This window comes from Myxine glutinosa, chromosome 6 (assembly GCF_964187855.1).
Source record: "Myxine glutinosa chromosome 6, kmMyxGlut1.1, whole genome shotgun sequence".
In the NCBI taxonomy this organism is placed as follows: domain Eukaryota; kingdom Metazoa; phylum Chordata; class Myxini; order Myxiniformes; family Myxinidae; genus Myxine; species Myxine glutinosa.
In genome coordinates this window covers 166817256-166831109 of record NC_136266.1, presented here as the reverse complement: position 1 = coordinate 166831109, position 13854 = coordinate 166817256, and the positions used below count along the sequence as shown (strand labels likewise).

At 44.0% G+C, this 13854-nt stretch overlaps 1 protein-coding gene across 1 annotated transcript in view; it reads left to right on the top strand.

Annotated features, from left to right (window-relative positions):
- SRCAP (Snf2 related CREBBP activator protein) overlaps window positions 1-13854 on the top strand; it is a 349731-nt gene that overhangs the window by 269244 nt on the left and 66633 nt on the right. Inside the window, exons 24-25 of the mRNA XM_068118884.2 lie at window positions 3442-3568; window positions 11446-11706. Of these exons, the coding sequence (XP_067974985.2) occupies window positions 3442-3568; window positions 11446-11706 (388 nt within the window). The remainder of the gene's footprint in view (window positions 1-3441; window positions 3569-11445; window positions 11707-13854) is intronic.

The window sequence follows — 13854 nt, the reverse complement described above, 5'->3', positions numbered from 1 at the left end:
GTGAAGAAGAACAGACAAAAGCAACTGATGTCATGAACAGGCTGCATTTAAGATACAACAAGAAGGAGATATCTGATGCCATAGACAGCGACTCTTTCAAGGACCTAGTGTCATCGTTTGAGGCTTTCATTGAGAAGAAGAGCTTGGAGTGTCCAACATTTGCATTTTGGTCTGACTATATTGACTGTGTTGAGAATGTGATGCTTCTCACTAGAGCTACAAGGACAGGGAATTGGGAACTCCACTTGTGCATTGTGAGGAAGATCCTCCCCTGGATGTTTGCCTACGATAGGCCAAACTATTCACGGTATCTATCAGCTTACTACCTTGAAATGTGCGATCTGCCTGAAACTCACTTCTCGGCTTATGTGGCATTAGCTGATGGAGAGTTTGCTGTCCAACGTCAAGAGGAATATGGTTTCGCTCAAATAGAGTGCGACATGTGCATTGAGCAGACATGCAACAGGGATGCTAAAACAAAGGGAGGATTGATTGGTTTCACTACTAACCATGGGGCTGTCCTGCGATGGCTACTTACACAACATGAGTGCTCAGCTATCACCAATAAGTGTAAGGAAATGGCTGGGAAGGAAAACCAAGCAAGATCCAGGAAAGACCTTGATCAAACTCGCGTCAGACGTGACGAACAAGATGTTGAAGCTGTCGTCAACACAATACGAAGTATGGTCAATCCATTTGAAGTTGACGGTAATGAGCTGATTCATCTGTCTTCAGGCGTTGTAGCATCCGACAAGATACAAGAAGACCTACTGGAAGCTTATGGAAGGTTCCCAGGTTCGAATCCTGGATGATCAGTGATTTTTTCACTGATTGTCATCTATGTGTGGTTGACATGTTTAAAATTAATTTATTCTTAAGTACAATCATTTTTTAAATGAAAGTCCTGTGTTCATGATTTCGACCTTATACCTGTGAATATAGTTAATAGTACAAATTTCTCAAACTTGAAAGCTGTAAATTGAACAATGATGTAAATTATAATGTAATGGATATCATAAACAAATTTGATTGTCTCAATTATTTATGTCTGTCTGCCTTATCCTGGCATGTATACATTATGTATTGAACATGGAAACGAAGCAAAAGTAACAGTACTCTTAAACACTGTTAATCATGCAAGCACTTTCCATGACATGCGTAATGTATACATGTTGTACTGTTTTAAATAAATAAGTTGAAAATGAATCTTCTAAAAAGTAAAAGGAGTCAGCCGTCAACTGCCACTCATTGCCATTCTTCAAATCAAAGAAGATGAACTGATCATAGAAGGTAGAAGTGAGAAGTTAATTTTAAAAAAGTCAAATAAAAATGATTTATTTGCGGCACAACATGTGTTTCAGCTGCGGCGGACCATATTTTCAGATTGGATTCATTTTCAACTTATCGCTATGACTATCTAGATACAAAAATATCATGTTTATTGGTGTATTTTAGTGAAAAGGAGGTCTAGAAACAATATCACAATCAATTTTTTTCATTTTACTCCTCAAACTATCCAGAAATAAAAGAAAATGCAGTAACGTATAGTTGATGAATATATATTTACTTGCATTTTCATCAAGTGCGCGTTAAAAATTAATGAGCACCCCTGGTGTCTGGGGACATGGTGTTTCTTGTTCAGGAGCACATCCCCAACCCATCTATAGCAATTTTAAGTAATCCCCTGCGTTGTTGCACGAAATTGTCAAATTGAGCACATTTTAGCCCTATGCCCCATGGCCTAACTGGGGTTGTAGAAACACAATTGTATAAATGAACAGGATTATAAATAATTAATTGACAATGTAGGCAAATGCAATTTTTGATTCCTGGTCTGGGTTTGATTCCTGGTCTGGGCATGTAATTTTCCCACAAATGTCAATTAATTATTTATAATCCTGTTCATTTATATAATTGAATTACAATATTGTATAGTACCAGATGCATTGGCTTATTGCCTTTTATGTTGTGGTTTAAATAAAAAATGTGAACATAATTTTTTTTTTTAAATCTTTTCTTTCGTATATTATTTACCTCGGGTGTGCTACTGTACAATACAATACAATGCAACCAACATACCATATCTCAGTACCTTCATGATAGAAGTGTTCCGAACCATCGCACCTCTTATATGATAGCAAGTACGCACGATAGCAGCATGCTGAAGTATATATGCCAGCAGTATGCCAAAGCCCCAGTATGCCAAAGCCCCAGTACGCCAAAGCCCCAGTACGCCAAAGCCCCAGTACGCCAAAACCCCAGTACGCCAAAGCCAGCAGTACGCCAAAGCCAGCAGTACGCCAAAGCCAGCAGTACGCCAAAGCCAGCAGTACGCCAAAGCCAGCAGTACGCCAAAGCCAGCAGTACGCCAAAGCCAGCAGTACGCCAAAGCCAGCAGTACGCCAAAGCCAGCAGTACGCCAAAGCCGCACTCTGCCAAAGCCCCAGTACGCCAAAGCCAGCAGTACGCCAAAGCCACAGTACACCAAAGCCGCACTCTGCCAAAGCCGCACTTTGCCAAAGCCCCAGTACGCCAAAGCCCCAGTACGCCAAAGCCAGCAGTACGCCAAAGCCAGCAGTACGCCAAAGCCTCAGTACGCCATGATCGCAGTACGCCAAAGCCGGAGTACGCCATGATCGCAGTACGCCATGATCGCAGTACGCCATGATCGCAGTACGCCAAAGCTGCAGTACGCCAAAGCCAGCAGTACGCCAAAGCCAGCAGTACGCCAAAGCCAGCAGTATGCCAAAGCCAGCAGTATGCCAAAGCCAGCAGTATGCCAAAGCCGCAGTATGCCAAAGCCGCAGTATGCCAAAGCCGCAGTATGCCAAAGCCGCAGTATGCCAAACCCGCAGTATGCCAAAGCCGCAGTATGCCAAAGCCGCAGTATGTCAAAGCCGCAGTACGCCATGATCACAATATGCCAAAGCCAGCAGTATGACAAAGCCGCAGTATGCCAAAGCCACAGTATGCCAAAGCCGCAGTATGCCAAAGCCGCAGTATGCCATGATCGCAGTATGCCATAGCCGCAGTATGCCATAGCCGCAGTATGCCAAAGCCGCAGTATGCCAAAGCCGCAGTATGCCAAAGCCGCAGTATGCCAAAGCCGCAGTATGCCAAAGCCGCAGTATGCCAAAGCCGCATTATGCCAAAACCGCAGTATGCCAAGGCCGCAGTTTGCCATGTTCACAGTACGCCAAAACCAGCAGTATGCCAAAGCCGCAGTATGCCAAAACCGCAGTATGCCAAAGCCGCAGTATGCCATGATCGCAGTATGGCGAACCATCACACCTCCCACCACTGTCACAACTGAAAATGTATTTCTATGAAAATACAATTAATTTGCTTGTTGACAACCCTTGCAGATTGCATCTATCTTGCTGTTTCGAGCATGTGCTGTTTTTAGTCACCAACCAATTTTATGTTGTTGTTGCCTTCCAGGATGTCATGATGGATACAACCGTCACCAGCTGCCCGGTGACCACCATCGTGCAGAGCACAGCAGTAGCTCAGCCGAAGGCTCAAATCCTTCCATTACCAGTTGCCCCAGCAGCAACAATAACCACAGGTTTGATTTCTCTTCCACTTGAGTATAGACAAAAATCACTTGTTCTTTTGAGTTTCTTTGGGGAACAACAGGTTTTTTCTATTGATTTATGCCCTTTCCAATGATGCAGATCTTCGTAACCTGAAGTTGGGTGAATTTATTCCATGGCTCTTATTGTCATGCTTGTGGATTTTGTATGGGAAGGAAAATAATTCTGGGTCATTTCATGCCACCTCGTCTGACTTTCAACAAGTTCCCCGGCTGACCACCTCAGAAACTTGTGGAATTTTGATTTTTAATACACGTCTTCAATGGTGAAACTACCCGACAAAAAAAGTTGGGCTGCAACTCGAAGTTTGGTGGTTAGGGAACCCTATAAATATGGTGCCACGTGTATTTTTTGCAATTGAGAATGACATTTTTTCAAAATCTTTTTTTTTTTGATTTTTGAAATGACAAATTTTCAAAATGCAACTTCCCCCATCCAAAACCTTGATCTTTTCTACCCCCGCTAATTCACCCCAGATACTTTTTTTTGAAATTCCAACTTCTTTCCTGGAAGTCCTTGCAGTGTTCATATGTTTTATACCTCTCCCACCTCCCCCCAAGCCCTCCCCCTCCCACATTTCTCCCGATGTCCCTGCTCTCAAATGTTGTGTTTGTGTCCTTCCCCCTCTCTCCCCATCTTGTCTACCGCTCCCCTTATTTTTTTGTGTTTTATGTGTCGGTTTGACTTTTTGTGTGATTAATATTAGCTCTTTCACGATCTTGTATACAAAAACAAAACAAAAAAACATTGCTACGTCACGGGTGGTGAAGATTGTGGTCAAGTTTCATCGAAATTGTATGTGTAGTTTCAGAGAAGAAAGCAAATATCTATTTTGGGCTGGTCAAACCTGGACCCACTTTGATCCCCCGTAGACCCCCTCAGACTTCGATTTTCTTAGTGCTGTGAACAATCTTTGGTACCTCACATGTGATGAAGGTTGTGGTAAAGTTTCATCGAAATAGTGTGTGTAGTTTCAGAGGAAAAAGCAAATTCCTATTTTGGGGGGTCAAACCTGGATACACTTTGACACTCGGTAAACCCCCTTAGACCCCGATTTTTTTTTTTATGCCCTGAACAAACTTTAGTCACAACATAGAAAATATAATTTGTGCCAAATTTGGTCGCAATCCCATCAGCGGTTTCGGAGAAGTTTCAAGTGTTTATGGACGGACTGATAGAGTGACGGACTGATGGACTGCTGGAATGATGGACGGACGATGCGCCATCGCATAAGCTCCCCTGAACTTCAGTCCAGGTGAGCTAATGAAACCCAAAAGTGCCCATGTGTCCTTCTTCTTCTTCTTCTTCTTCTTCTTCTTATTATTATTATTACGAGTGATACCCGTGGAAAAATCCATATTTAAAAACATAAAAGATAAAGGGAAAAAGTGACAATTTTTGGCACAAAATACCACAAAAAGTACAATTTTTTTTAAAATACTCACTCAGAGGTATCTGAAGGTAAGGCTGTGGTAAAATAAACAATTTGCCACTAAAATGGATGGGAAATTAATACGAATTCTCACTAAAAAGGATACATTAAAAAGGTTACATTTTGTCTCGTGAAATTATCCAAACACGGGAGAGAAGTTGGTCGAACGTGGAAAAGAACGTCGAACGTGGCAGGCATACTGCTTTTCAAAGTACATGCTTTTCAAATTGGCTAAAACATGAAGAACGAGAAAGAGCAATCAGAGATTGCAGACCCTCGCTAGGATGTGTTTTCAGTGTTTTTTTAAGGCTTTTGTGCTAAAACAAATATGGCGGCCGAACCACGTGACCGATGACATCGTCGTTTTTTTTTCTCCACCAATTTATCCCGAGATGGTGCTCAATAAATTTCATCTTGATCGGATGAAGTTTTGTACTTGTCGAATTATGACGTCATAATGGAGGCACCTATGACATCATCCTTAACATATTTTATTCCCCATGGAGAGTTCTTTACGATGAGCGATGTCAATTTTTTCTATGCAGCGCTTTCGGAGATATAGAGGTGCAAAGTTTTTCGGTTTTTCCAATATGGCGGCCGAACCACGTGACCTATGACGTCATAATTATAATTTCAAAATTATACAGGTTGAGTTGCACCTCTGCTGAAAATTTTCTGTCAATCGGACCAACGGTTGCAGAGAAAAATCATATTTATTCTGTGCAGACAAACAAACAACAGACAAAAAACAAACGGACTCAAATGCAATACCCTCACCTCAGGCGAGGGTAAAAAAGGAGATCAACAACAACAACATGCATTTTAAAGGCCATTTTCCCGACTAGAGCGGGGGTTAGCCTTGCGGTCCCCATGACAATCTTCTCCATTTTGCCCTATTTTCTGCATCTCTCCTTGTTAACCCCCTTGCCTGCATTTCTTCTTCCACCATCTTTAGCCAAGTCTTTCTCGGTCTTCCCCGTCCTCTACCTCCTTCTACATTCATTTCCATCATTCTTCTCAACCAGTCACTTTCATCCTTCCTCAACACATGACCAAACCATCTCAACCTGTTCCTCTTCACAGCATCAATCACAGGCTCTATTCCCATCATCTTTCGCAATTCATCATTTGTCTTCCTCTCTCTCAACGATACTCCGCACATCCGTCGAACCATTCGCATTTCCACCCTTTCCAACCTTCGTTGCTGCTCTACGTTCATTACCCATGTCTCGCTCCCATAAATCATAACACTTCTCACACATGCAGCATACACCTTTCCCTTCAGCTTCAACGACACTCCCCTCATCATCAGCACGCCACTCAGTTCCTGAAACTTCTTCCATGCACATCTCACTCGAGCAACCGTTGCCGAGTCTGATCCACCTTCTCCATTCAGCATGTCTCCGAGGTAGCAAAATGTTTTCACACCTTCCAGCTTCACGCCGTCTCCAAGATCCAACTCATTTCCCCCATCTGCAGCTCCCTCTGTGCACACCTTACATTTGAATGTAGCTGCCACACTGGTTAATGACCCTCTCAGACCACTACATTTTTGATGAACCCACTCAGCGCACATTGTACATTGAATGGAGTTCACTCCGACACCCTTCCTACACACAGCACAGGGCCACTTCCCAGTTCTTTCCACCTCACCACATGCTTTACCACTTGCCATCACCTTCATCTTTCCGATATTCACCTTCAGACCTTTTGTCTCCATACATTCCTTCCACTTGTTCAGCTTTTCCTTCAGTCCATCCATACTTTCCGCAATCAACACCAGATCATCTGCATACAACAACTCCCACGGTAAACCCTCCTTTACGTTCTGAGCCAGCACCTCCATCACAGCTACAAATAGTAGTGGACTTAGTACCGACCCCTGATGCACTCCCACCTTCACCTCAAACTCACCACTGTTCCCGTCCTTCGTCCTTACAGCTGTGCGCGCTCTTTTGTACATTGCCATCACTACTCTGATCAACCATTCCTCCACTCCTAACTTCCTCAATGCCCATGTCAATACTTTGCGTGGAACGCTATCGAATGCTTTCTCCAGATCAACAAACCCAAGAAACAACTTCTTCCTCTTCTCCATGTACTTCTCCTGCAACTCCCTCACAATGAAAAGCACGTCTGTCGTTCCTCTTCCTGGCATAAATCCAAACTGCATTTCGTCGATCTTCACTTTCTTCCTTATACTCCTCTCCAACACCCTTTCCAATACCTTCATTCCATGCTCCAATAACTTTATCGCTCGGTACGAGCCACACCAGAGGGTCACCTTTCCCCTTGTATAGAGGGACGAGGGTACGCAGTCCCCAATCCACTGGAATGCGGCCTTCTTTCACCACCAGATTACAGATCTCTGTCATTCTCTTCACACCCCAACTTCCTGCTGCCTTCAACATATCTCCCACAACTCCCGTCGGCCCTCCCGCTTTTCTACCCTTCATTGCTTTTATCGCTTCCTCAACTTCCTTCTCAGTTATCTTCTCTGCCGGTCCTAAAACTGGGTTACTCTCTATGTTGCCATCCCATTCATTCTCTGTATTCAACAGCATTTCCATATGTCTTTTCCATCTTCCTTTAATTCCATCTGGGTCGACAACGATTTGTCCCACTTCATCCTTCAAGCAACTCACCCCCATCACATCACACCTCTCTTTTGCTATCTGCTTTGCAATCCTGAGTACTGCTTTCTGACCCTCTTCCGAATCCAAGCGTTCTCCGAACATTTTGCTACATGCCATATGTCTTTGCTACCGTTGCTATTTGCTCAGCCTTTGCTACCTCTTTCTTTGCAGCCTTCCTGGCTGCCTTATAACTTTCATGCTCTGCTGTTTCTGCTCCCATACCCTTCACCTTCTGCCACTCCTTGAACTTCTTCCTCTTCTCGTCAATCCTCTTTCCAACTTCATCATCCCACCACCATGTTTCCGAGTGCCTCGGTGGTCCTTTTGTCCATCCACATACCTCACCAACGGCTCCCAACAGACTAGCTTTCATTGACATCCAACCACTTTCAAGCTCAACCACATCATCCTCGACCCTACTCAGCCTCTCTTTTAATGCCTCCCTCACTGTCACCTCTTTCAACCTCCACACCTTCATTCTCGGTTGGTACTTCACCCGCCGTTCTCTCCTCGCACCTTTTACCCTTATGTCGCAGACAACCACGTGGTGCTGTGAAACAGCCTCCTCCCCCGGGATCACCTTTGTGTCCCGGAGGTGCCCCCTATCTCGCCTAAGCAACCATCAGGTAGTCAACGGTTGTCGTCGACCCACCTGACGTGTATGTAACAAGCTTATTATCCTCTTTCTGGAACTGAGTATTACAAATCAACAAATCAACAAATCAGCTCCATCAGCAAACTCCAAAATCCTTTCACCTTCTCCATTTCTCACACCATATCCGTAACCCCCATGAACTCCCTCAAAACCATCCATACTCCTTCCCACATGTCCATTCAGGTCTCCTCCCACCACAACAACTTCCTCATCTTTCACGTTTTCCATCAGCTTCTCTATCGCACACCAGAACTTGTCCTTCTCTTCATCGCTTCGACCAACCTGCGGAGCATATCCCGAGATGACGTTCACCAAGAGCTTTCCAATCATCATTTTCACCATCATCAACCTATCACTCACTCTAGTCACACTCACCACACTGTCTACAAACTCCTCAGAAAACAGGACACCAACACCATTCACGCCCTCCAGGCACCCTCCATCACAGCTACAAATAGTAGTGGACTTAGTACCGACCCCTGATGCACTCCCACCTTCACCTCAAACTCACCACTGTTCCCGTCCTTCGTCCTTACAGCTGTGCGCGCTCTTTTGTACATTGCCATCACTACTCTGATCAACCATTCCTCCACTCCTAACTTCCTCAATGCCCATGTCAATACTTTGCGTGGAACGCTATCGAATGCTTTCTCCAGATCAACAAACCCAAGAAACAACTTCTTCCTCTTCTCCATGTACTTCTCCTGCAACTCCCTCACAATGAAAAGCACGTCTGTCGTTCCTCTTCCTGGCATAAATCCAAACTGCATTTCGTCGATCTTCACTTTCTTCCTTATACTCCTCTCCAACACCCTTTCCAATACCTTCATTCCATGCTCCAATAACTTTATCGCTCGGTACGAGCCACACCAGAGGGTCACCTTTCCCCTTGTATAGAGGGACGAGGGTACGCAGTCCCCAATCCACTGGAATGCGGCCTTCTTTCACCACCAGATTACAGATCTCTGTCATTCTCTTCACACCCCAACTTCCTGCTGCCTTCAACATATCTCCCACAACTCCCGTCGGCCCTCCCGCTTTTCTACCCTTCATTGCTTTTATCGCTTCCTCAACTTCCTTCTCAGTTAACTTCTCTGCCGGTCCTAAAACTGGGTTACTCTCTATGTTGCCATCCCATTCATTCTCTGTATTCAACAGCATTTCCATATGTCTTTTCCATCTTCCTTTAATTCCATCTGGGTCGACAACGATTTGTCCCACTTCATCCTTCAAGCAACTCACCCCCATCACATCACACCTCTCTTTTGCTATCTGCTTTGCAATCCTGAGTACTGCTTTCTGACCCTCTTCCGAATCCAAGCGTTCTCCGAACATTTTGCTACATGCCATATGTCTTTGCTACCGTTGCTATTTGCTCAGCCTTTGCTACCTCTTTCTTTGCAGCCTTCCTGGCTGCCTTATAACTTTCATGCTCTGCTGTTTCTGCTCCCATACCCTTCACCTTCTGCCACTCCTTGAACTTCTTCCTCTTCTCGTCAATCCTCTTTCCAACTTCATCATCCCACCACCATGTTTCCGAGTGCCTCGGTGGTCCTTTTGTCCATCCGCATACCTCACCAACGGCTCCCAACAGACTAGCTTTCATTGACATCCAACCACTTTCAAGCTCAACCACATCATCCTCGACCCTACTCAGCCTCTCTTTTAATCCCTCCCTCACTGTCACCTCTTTCAACCTCCACACCTTCATTCTCGGTTGGTACTTCACCCGCCGTTCTCTCCTCGCACCTTTTACCCTTATGTCGCAGACAACCACGTGGTGCTGTGAAACAGCCTCCTCCCCCGGGATCACCTTTGTGTCCCGGAGGTGCCCCCTATCTCGCCTAAGCAACCATCAGGTAGTCAACGGTTGTCGTCGACCCACCTGACGTGTATGTAACAAGCTTATTATCCTCTTTCTGGAACTGAGTATTACAAATCAACAAATCAACAAATCAGCTCCATCAGCAAACTCCAAAATCCTTTCACCTTCTCCATTTCTCACACCATATCCGTAACCCCCATGAACTCCCTCAAAACCATCCATACTCCTTCCCACATGTCCATTCAGGTCTCCTCCCACCACAACAACTTCCTCATCTTTCACGTTTTCCATCAGCTTCTCTATCGCACACCAGAACTTGTCCTTCTCTTCATCGCTTCGACCAACCTGCGGAGCATATCCCGAGATGACGTTCACCAAGAGCTTTCCAATCATCATTTTCACCATCATCAACCTATCACTCACTCTAGTCACACTCACCACACTGTCTACAAACTCCTCAGAAAACAGGACACCAACACCATTCACGCCCTCCAGGCACCCTTGCCACATTCTCCAAAAAAGGAGAATCAACAAATTGATATAAACTTGTCAAGGTCCATAACGTGGGTCTGTATTATCCAAACTTTGGACATGAAGTCAATTGGCCTGCATGTCTACGATTTTCCCAAAAAACCCTGACTCAGTATTATTATTATTCTTTTCAGATATATTAACTTCAAATTGGTTTTAGCTATGAAAGTGGTTTAAACACGCATCTACTGCATTTTATAGTGGCAAAGTGGAAATGATCGAAATTTTAATAGCTTGAAAGGATTCCACGAAACGTATGCAAGACTGTATTCCTTCATAAAGGAATCGGAAGGGAACAGAGGGGTGGCCGGAACTATGGCTGTCGATCAGCCTAATGGGGGCGGGGCCACTAGACACATTTGCTCAAGGGCCAATCAGACATATTATGCATGTGGTTAACGGTGGGATATTAATCAGGGAGTCGGTAGACTTCCTATCCAATGTATTATGGGTCGCTCCTGGGAGATCGATCGGCTGTCTCCATGCCACTGCCCTGCTTGTGCATGGCAGGCACAGGGCCAATCAAATCTTTATAGACGTTAGATTGTCTATAAAATATGTCCAGTACCATTACAATGTGAGCACGTCTATAAGGTTTGTATGGCAGCATTTGTAAATCAGTAGTGTCGCATCGTTAATACAGGTGCTCTTGTCACATAATCTTGGCAAAACACTTTAGAACTAGAAAGTGTAAGTATTTTTTGTTGTTGTTCTGTTTTAATAAACGTTTTGATCAACTCTGCTTTCTTTGCTTATTTTCACCTTGTTAGGTGCATTGAATCGGGCGCCAAGGATGTTCGCTGCTCTTCCGGTGCAGCAAGTTGCTCCAAGCTTGGTTTCGGCTGGACGTTCTACACTTCAGACCACTGCAGCCACCACTATTGTACCCTCGACACCCTTGCGTATGGTGCAGAGCAACCCACCAATGGTTGGTTCTCCACGTCCACAGCTCCTGCAAGCATGCACAGCTCCTGGTGCCACTGTGCAACAGCGTGTGGTCTTGACACCACAAACACAAGCTCGATTGCCAAGTGAGGGCCTCACTTGAACTACTTTGTTTGTTGTTGGCTCTGCTCGAGATAAGACAGAATGTTTATCTTTGCATTGCCTCCATATTGATTCTTGTATACCCAACCCATTCTGTTCTGTCTCAATCTTACACCCATTGTACCGACTGTTTATTGGACTGTTTGTCCTTCTTGTATGAGAAGTTAGAGAGAGTTCTGGCTGGCCTCCACCCTGCTTTTTTGAAGAGCTGAAATGGCATCAGTGTCAATGCTCTCAAATCCTGCTCACCTCCTATTGCCTCTCCTATGCCTGCATTATTCAGCCTGTTGTTCTCCTTCGACCATCTCCCACCTACCTGGAAATTGGGAAACATCACTCCCATCCACAAGAAGGGTACAAAACAGATCCCATCAGCTATAGAAGAAGAAGAACCACCTTTGGAGGCCATTTCCCCCCGCAGAGCAGGAGTTGGCCTTTTTCTGGCACTTTGGTCCCCTTTTTGAAGCAATGTTTTATGGCCGGATGCCCTTCCTGCCGCCAACCCTGTTAGTCGCCTCTTGCGACACACAGGGAATTACCAGTGAACTGGTACTCAATTTGCCGACCTCGGAAGGATGACAGGCTGAGTCAACCCCCCTGGCGTTAATTCAGCGATCGACCTGGATTCAAACCCAGTATCCTAGGATTCCAAGCTGACACCCTAACCGCTAAGCCAACACCAGGCTACTGATAGAGATATTTTTTAGATAGTATGTAATAGATGAATCAAGAAATTCAATGTCCATAAACTTTTGTCAGAAGAAGAATCACAAATTTTAATTCCCGAGGAGGACAACACTTTCTGTCTACAAGGAAATACACAGCAAGAAAACAATAACCCTTATCAAACCAAGAAGAACACACTGCAATTCACGAAAGGCACACTGCAAGATTTACAACAAAATCCTAGATCAAAGTCCTACGTGAAAATCCTGGTACAGGAGAGATGCACAAAGAAATGTCATACCAAACACCAGCAAGCATAGAATACAGTCAACATACAGTGTAAACAAAGGTGGTTTTTATACAAACCTAAAGTAAACAAAAACCTAAAGGTGGTTTTTATACAGTGTAAACAAACAGAATCGACCAGCCAAGTGAAGTATCCTAAGTACAACATTTACAACATTACAAACCCAGTGAAAATCCTAAGTACAACAAACCAACATTTTACAAACCCATTGATAATCCTAAATATTTGGACGTCAGTTCTGATCTTTATACAAGTTGAAAATGGGAGGAGAAAGTGGAGGGGGAGGAGCGAAGAGAGGGGAGGAGAGCAGTAGGATTGGTTAGGAAAAGTGTAGGTGGGAGGGAGCAAGGATCGAGGGATACAATGTGATTGGTCGAGTGAAATATTGAGCAGAGGGATATCCCGCTGATTGAGAATGCATATTAAAATCTCCTTAATGAGGAAGATATGTTCTTCGAGACTCTGCAACGCCAAGATTCTCCCAATTACATGTAAAGGCATTCACTTCATGTGAATGTAACTACAAAAACTTTATATATATATATTTACTAATTCAAACTTTTAAATATCAAACTTAGAAATACCTGAGTTTTGCAAGCACATCAAATTCCAAATCTGCATGTTATCTGTAATTCATTCATCTTTAACATTATTGTTTTCGCAGGACCTGAGTATTCTGCCAGTTGATGCAAGGGTTATCATACCACATTGCAAATTGACAGAATAGTAACATGAGACTTAATAAGTCATGTTAAAACTTCAAACAGGCATGCAATTAAATAAGAAGGTCCTTATTTAATCAATAGGTCGCTCAGTAGCTATGACAACCACATCCTTGGTCAACCTGCAAACTCATCTTTTCCCTCATAAGTCAAAAATCATATATATATATATACGAGGATATATATATCTATATAAATAAAGGAGTGTGTGTGTGTGTGTGTGTGTGTGTGTGTGTGTGTGTGTGTGTGTGTGTGTGTGTGTGTGTGTGTGTGTGTGTGTGTGTGTGTGTGTGTGTGTGTGTGTGTGTGTCTGTCTGTCTGAATGTCCGCTTATAACTCAAGAACTACACATCGGAGAAAAGTTTTAGGCACAGATTCGGAATCAGCATAAAATTCCGGTGGTTATAGGCTACTTTTTATTTTAATATCAATGGTTT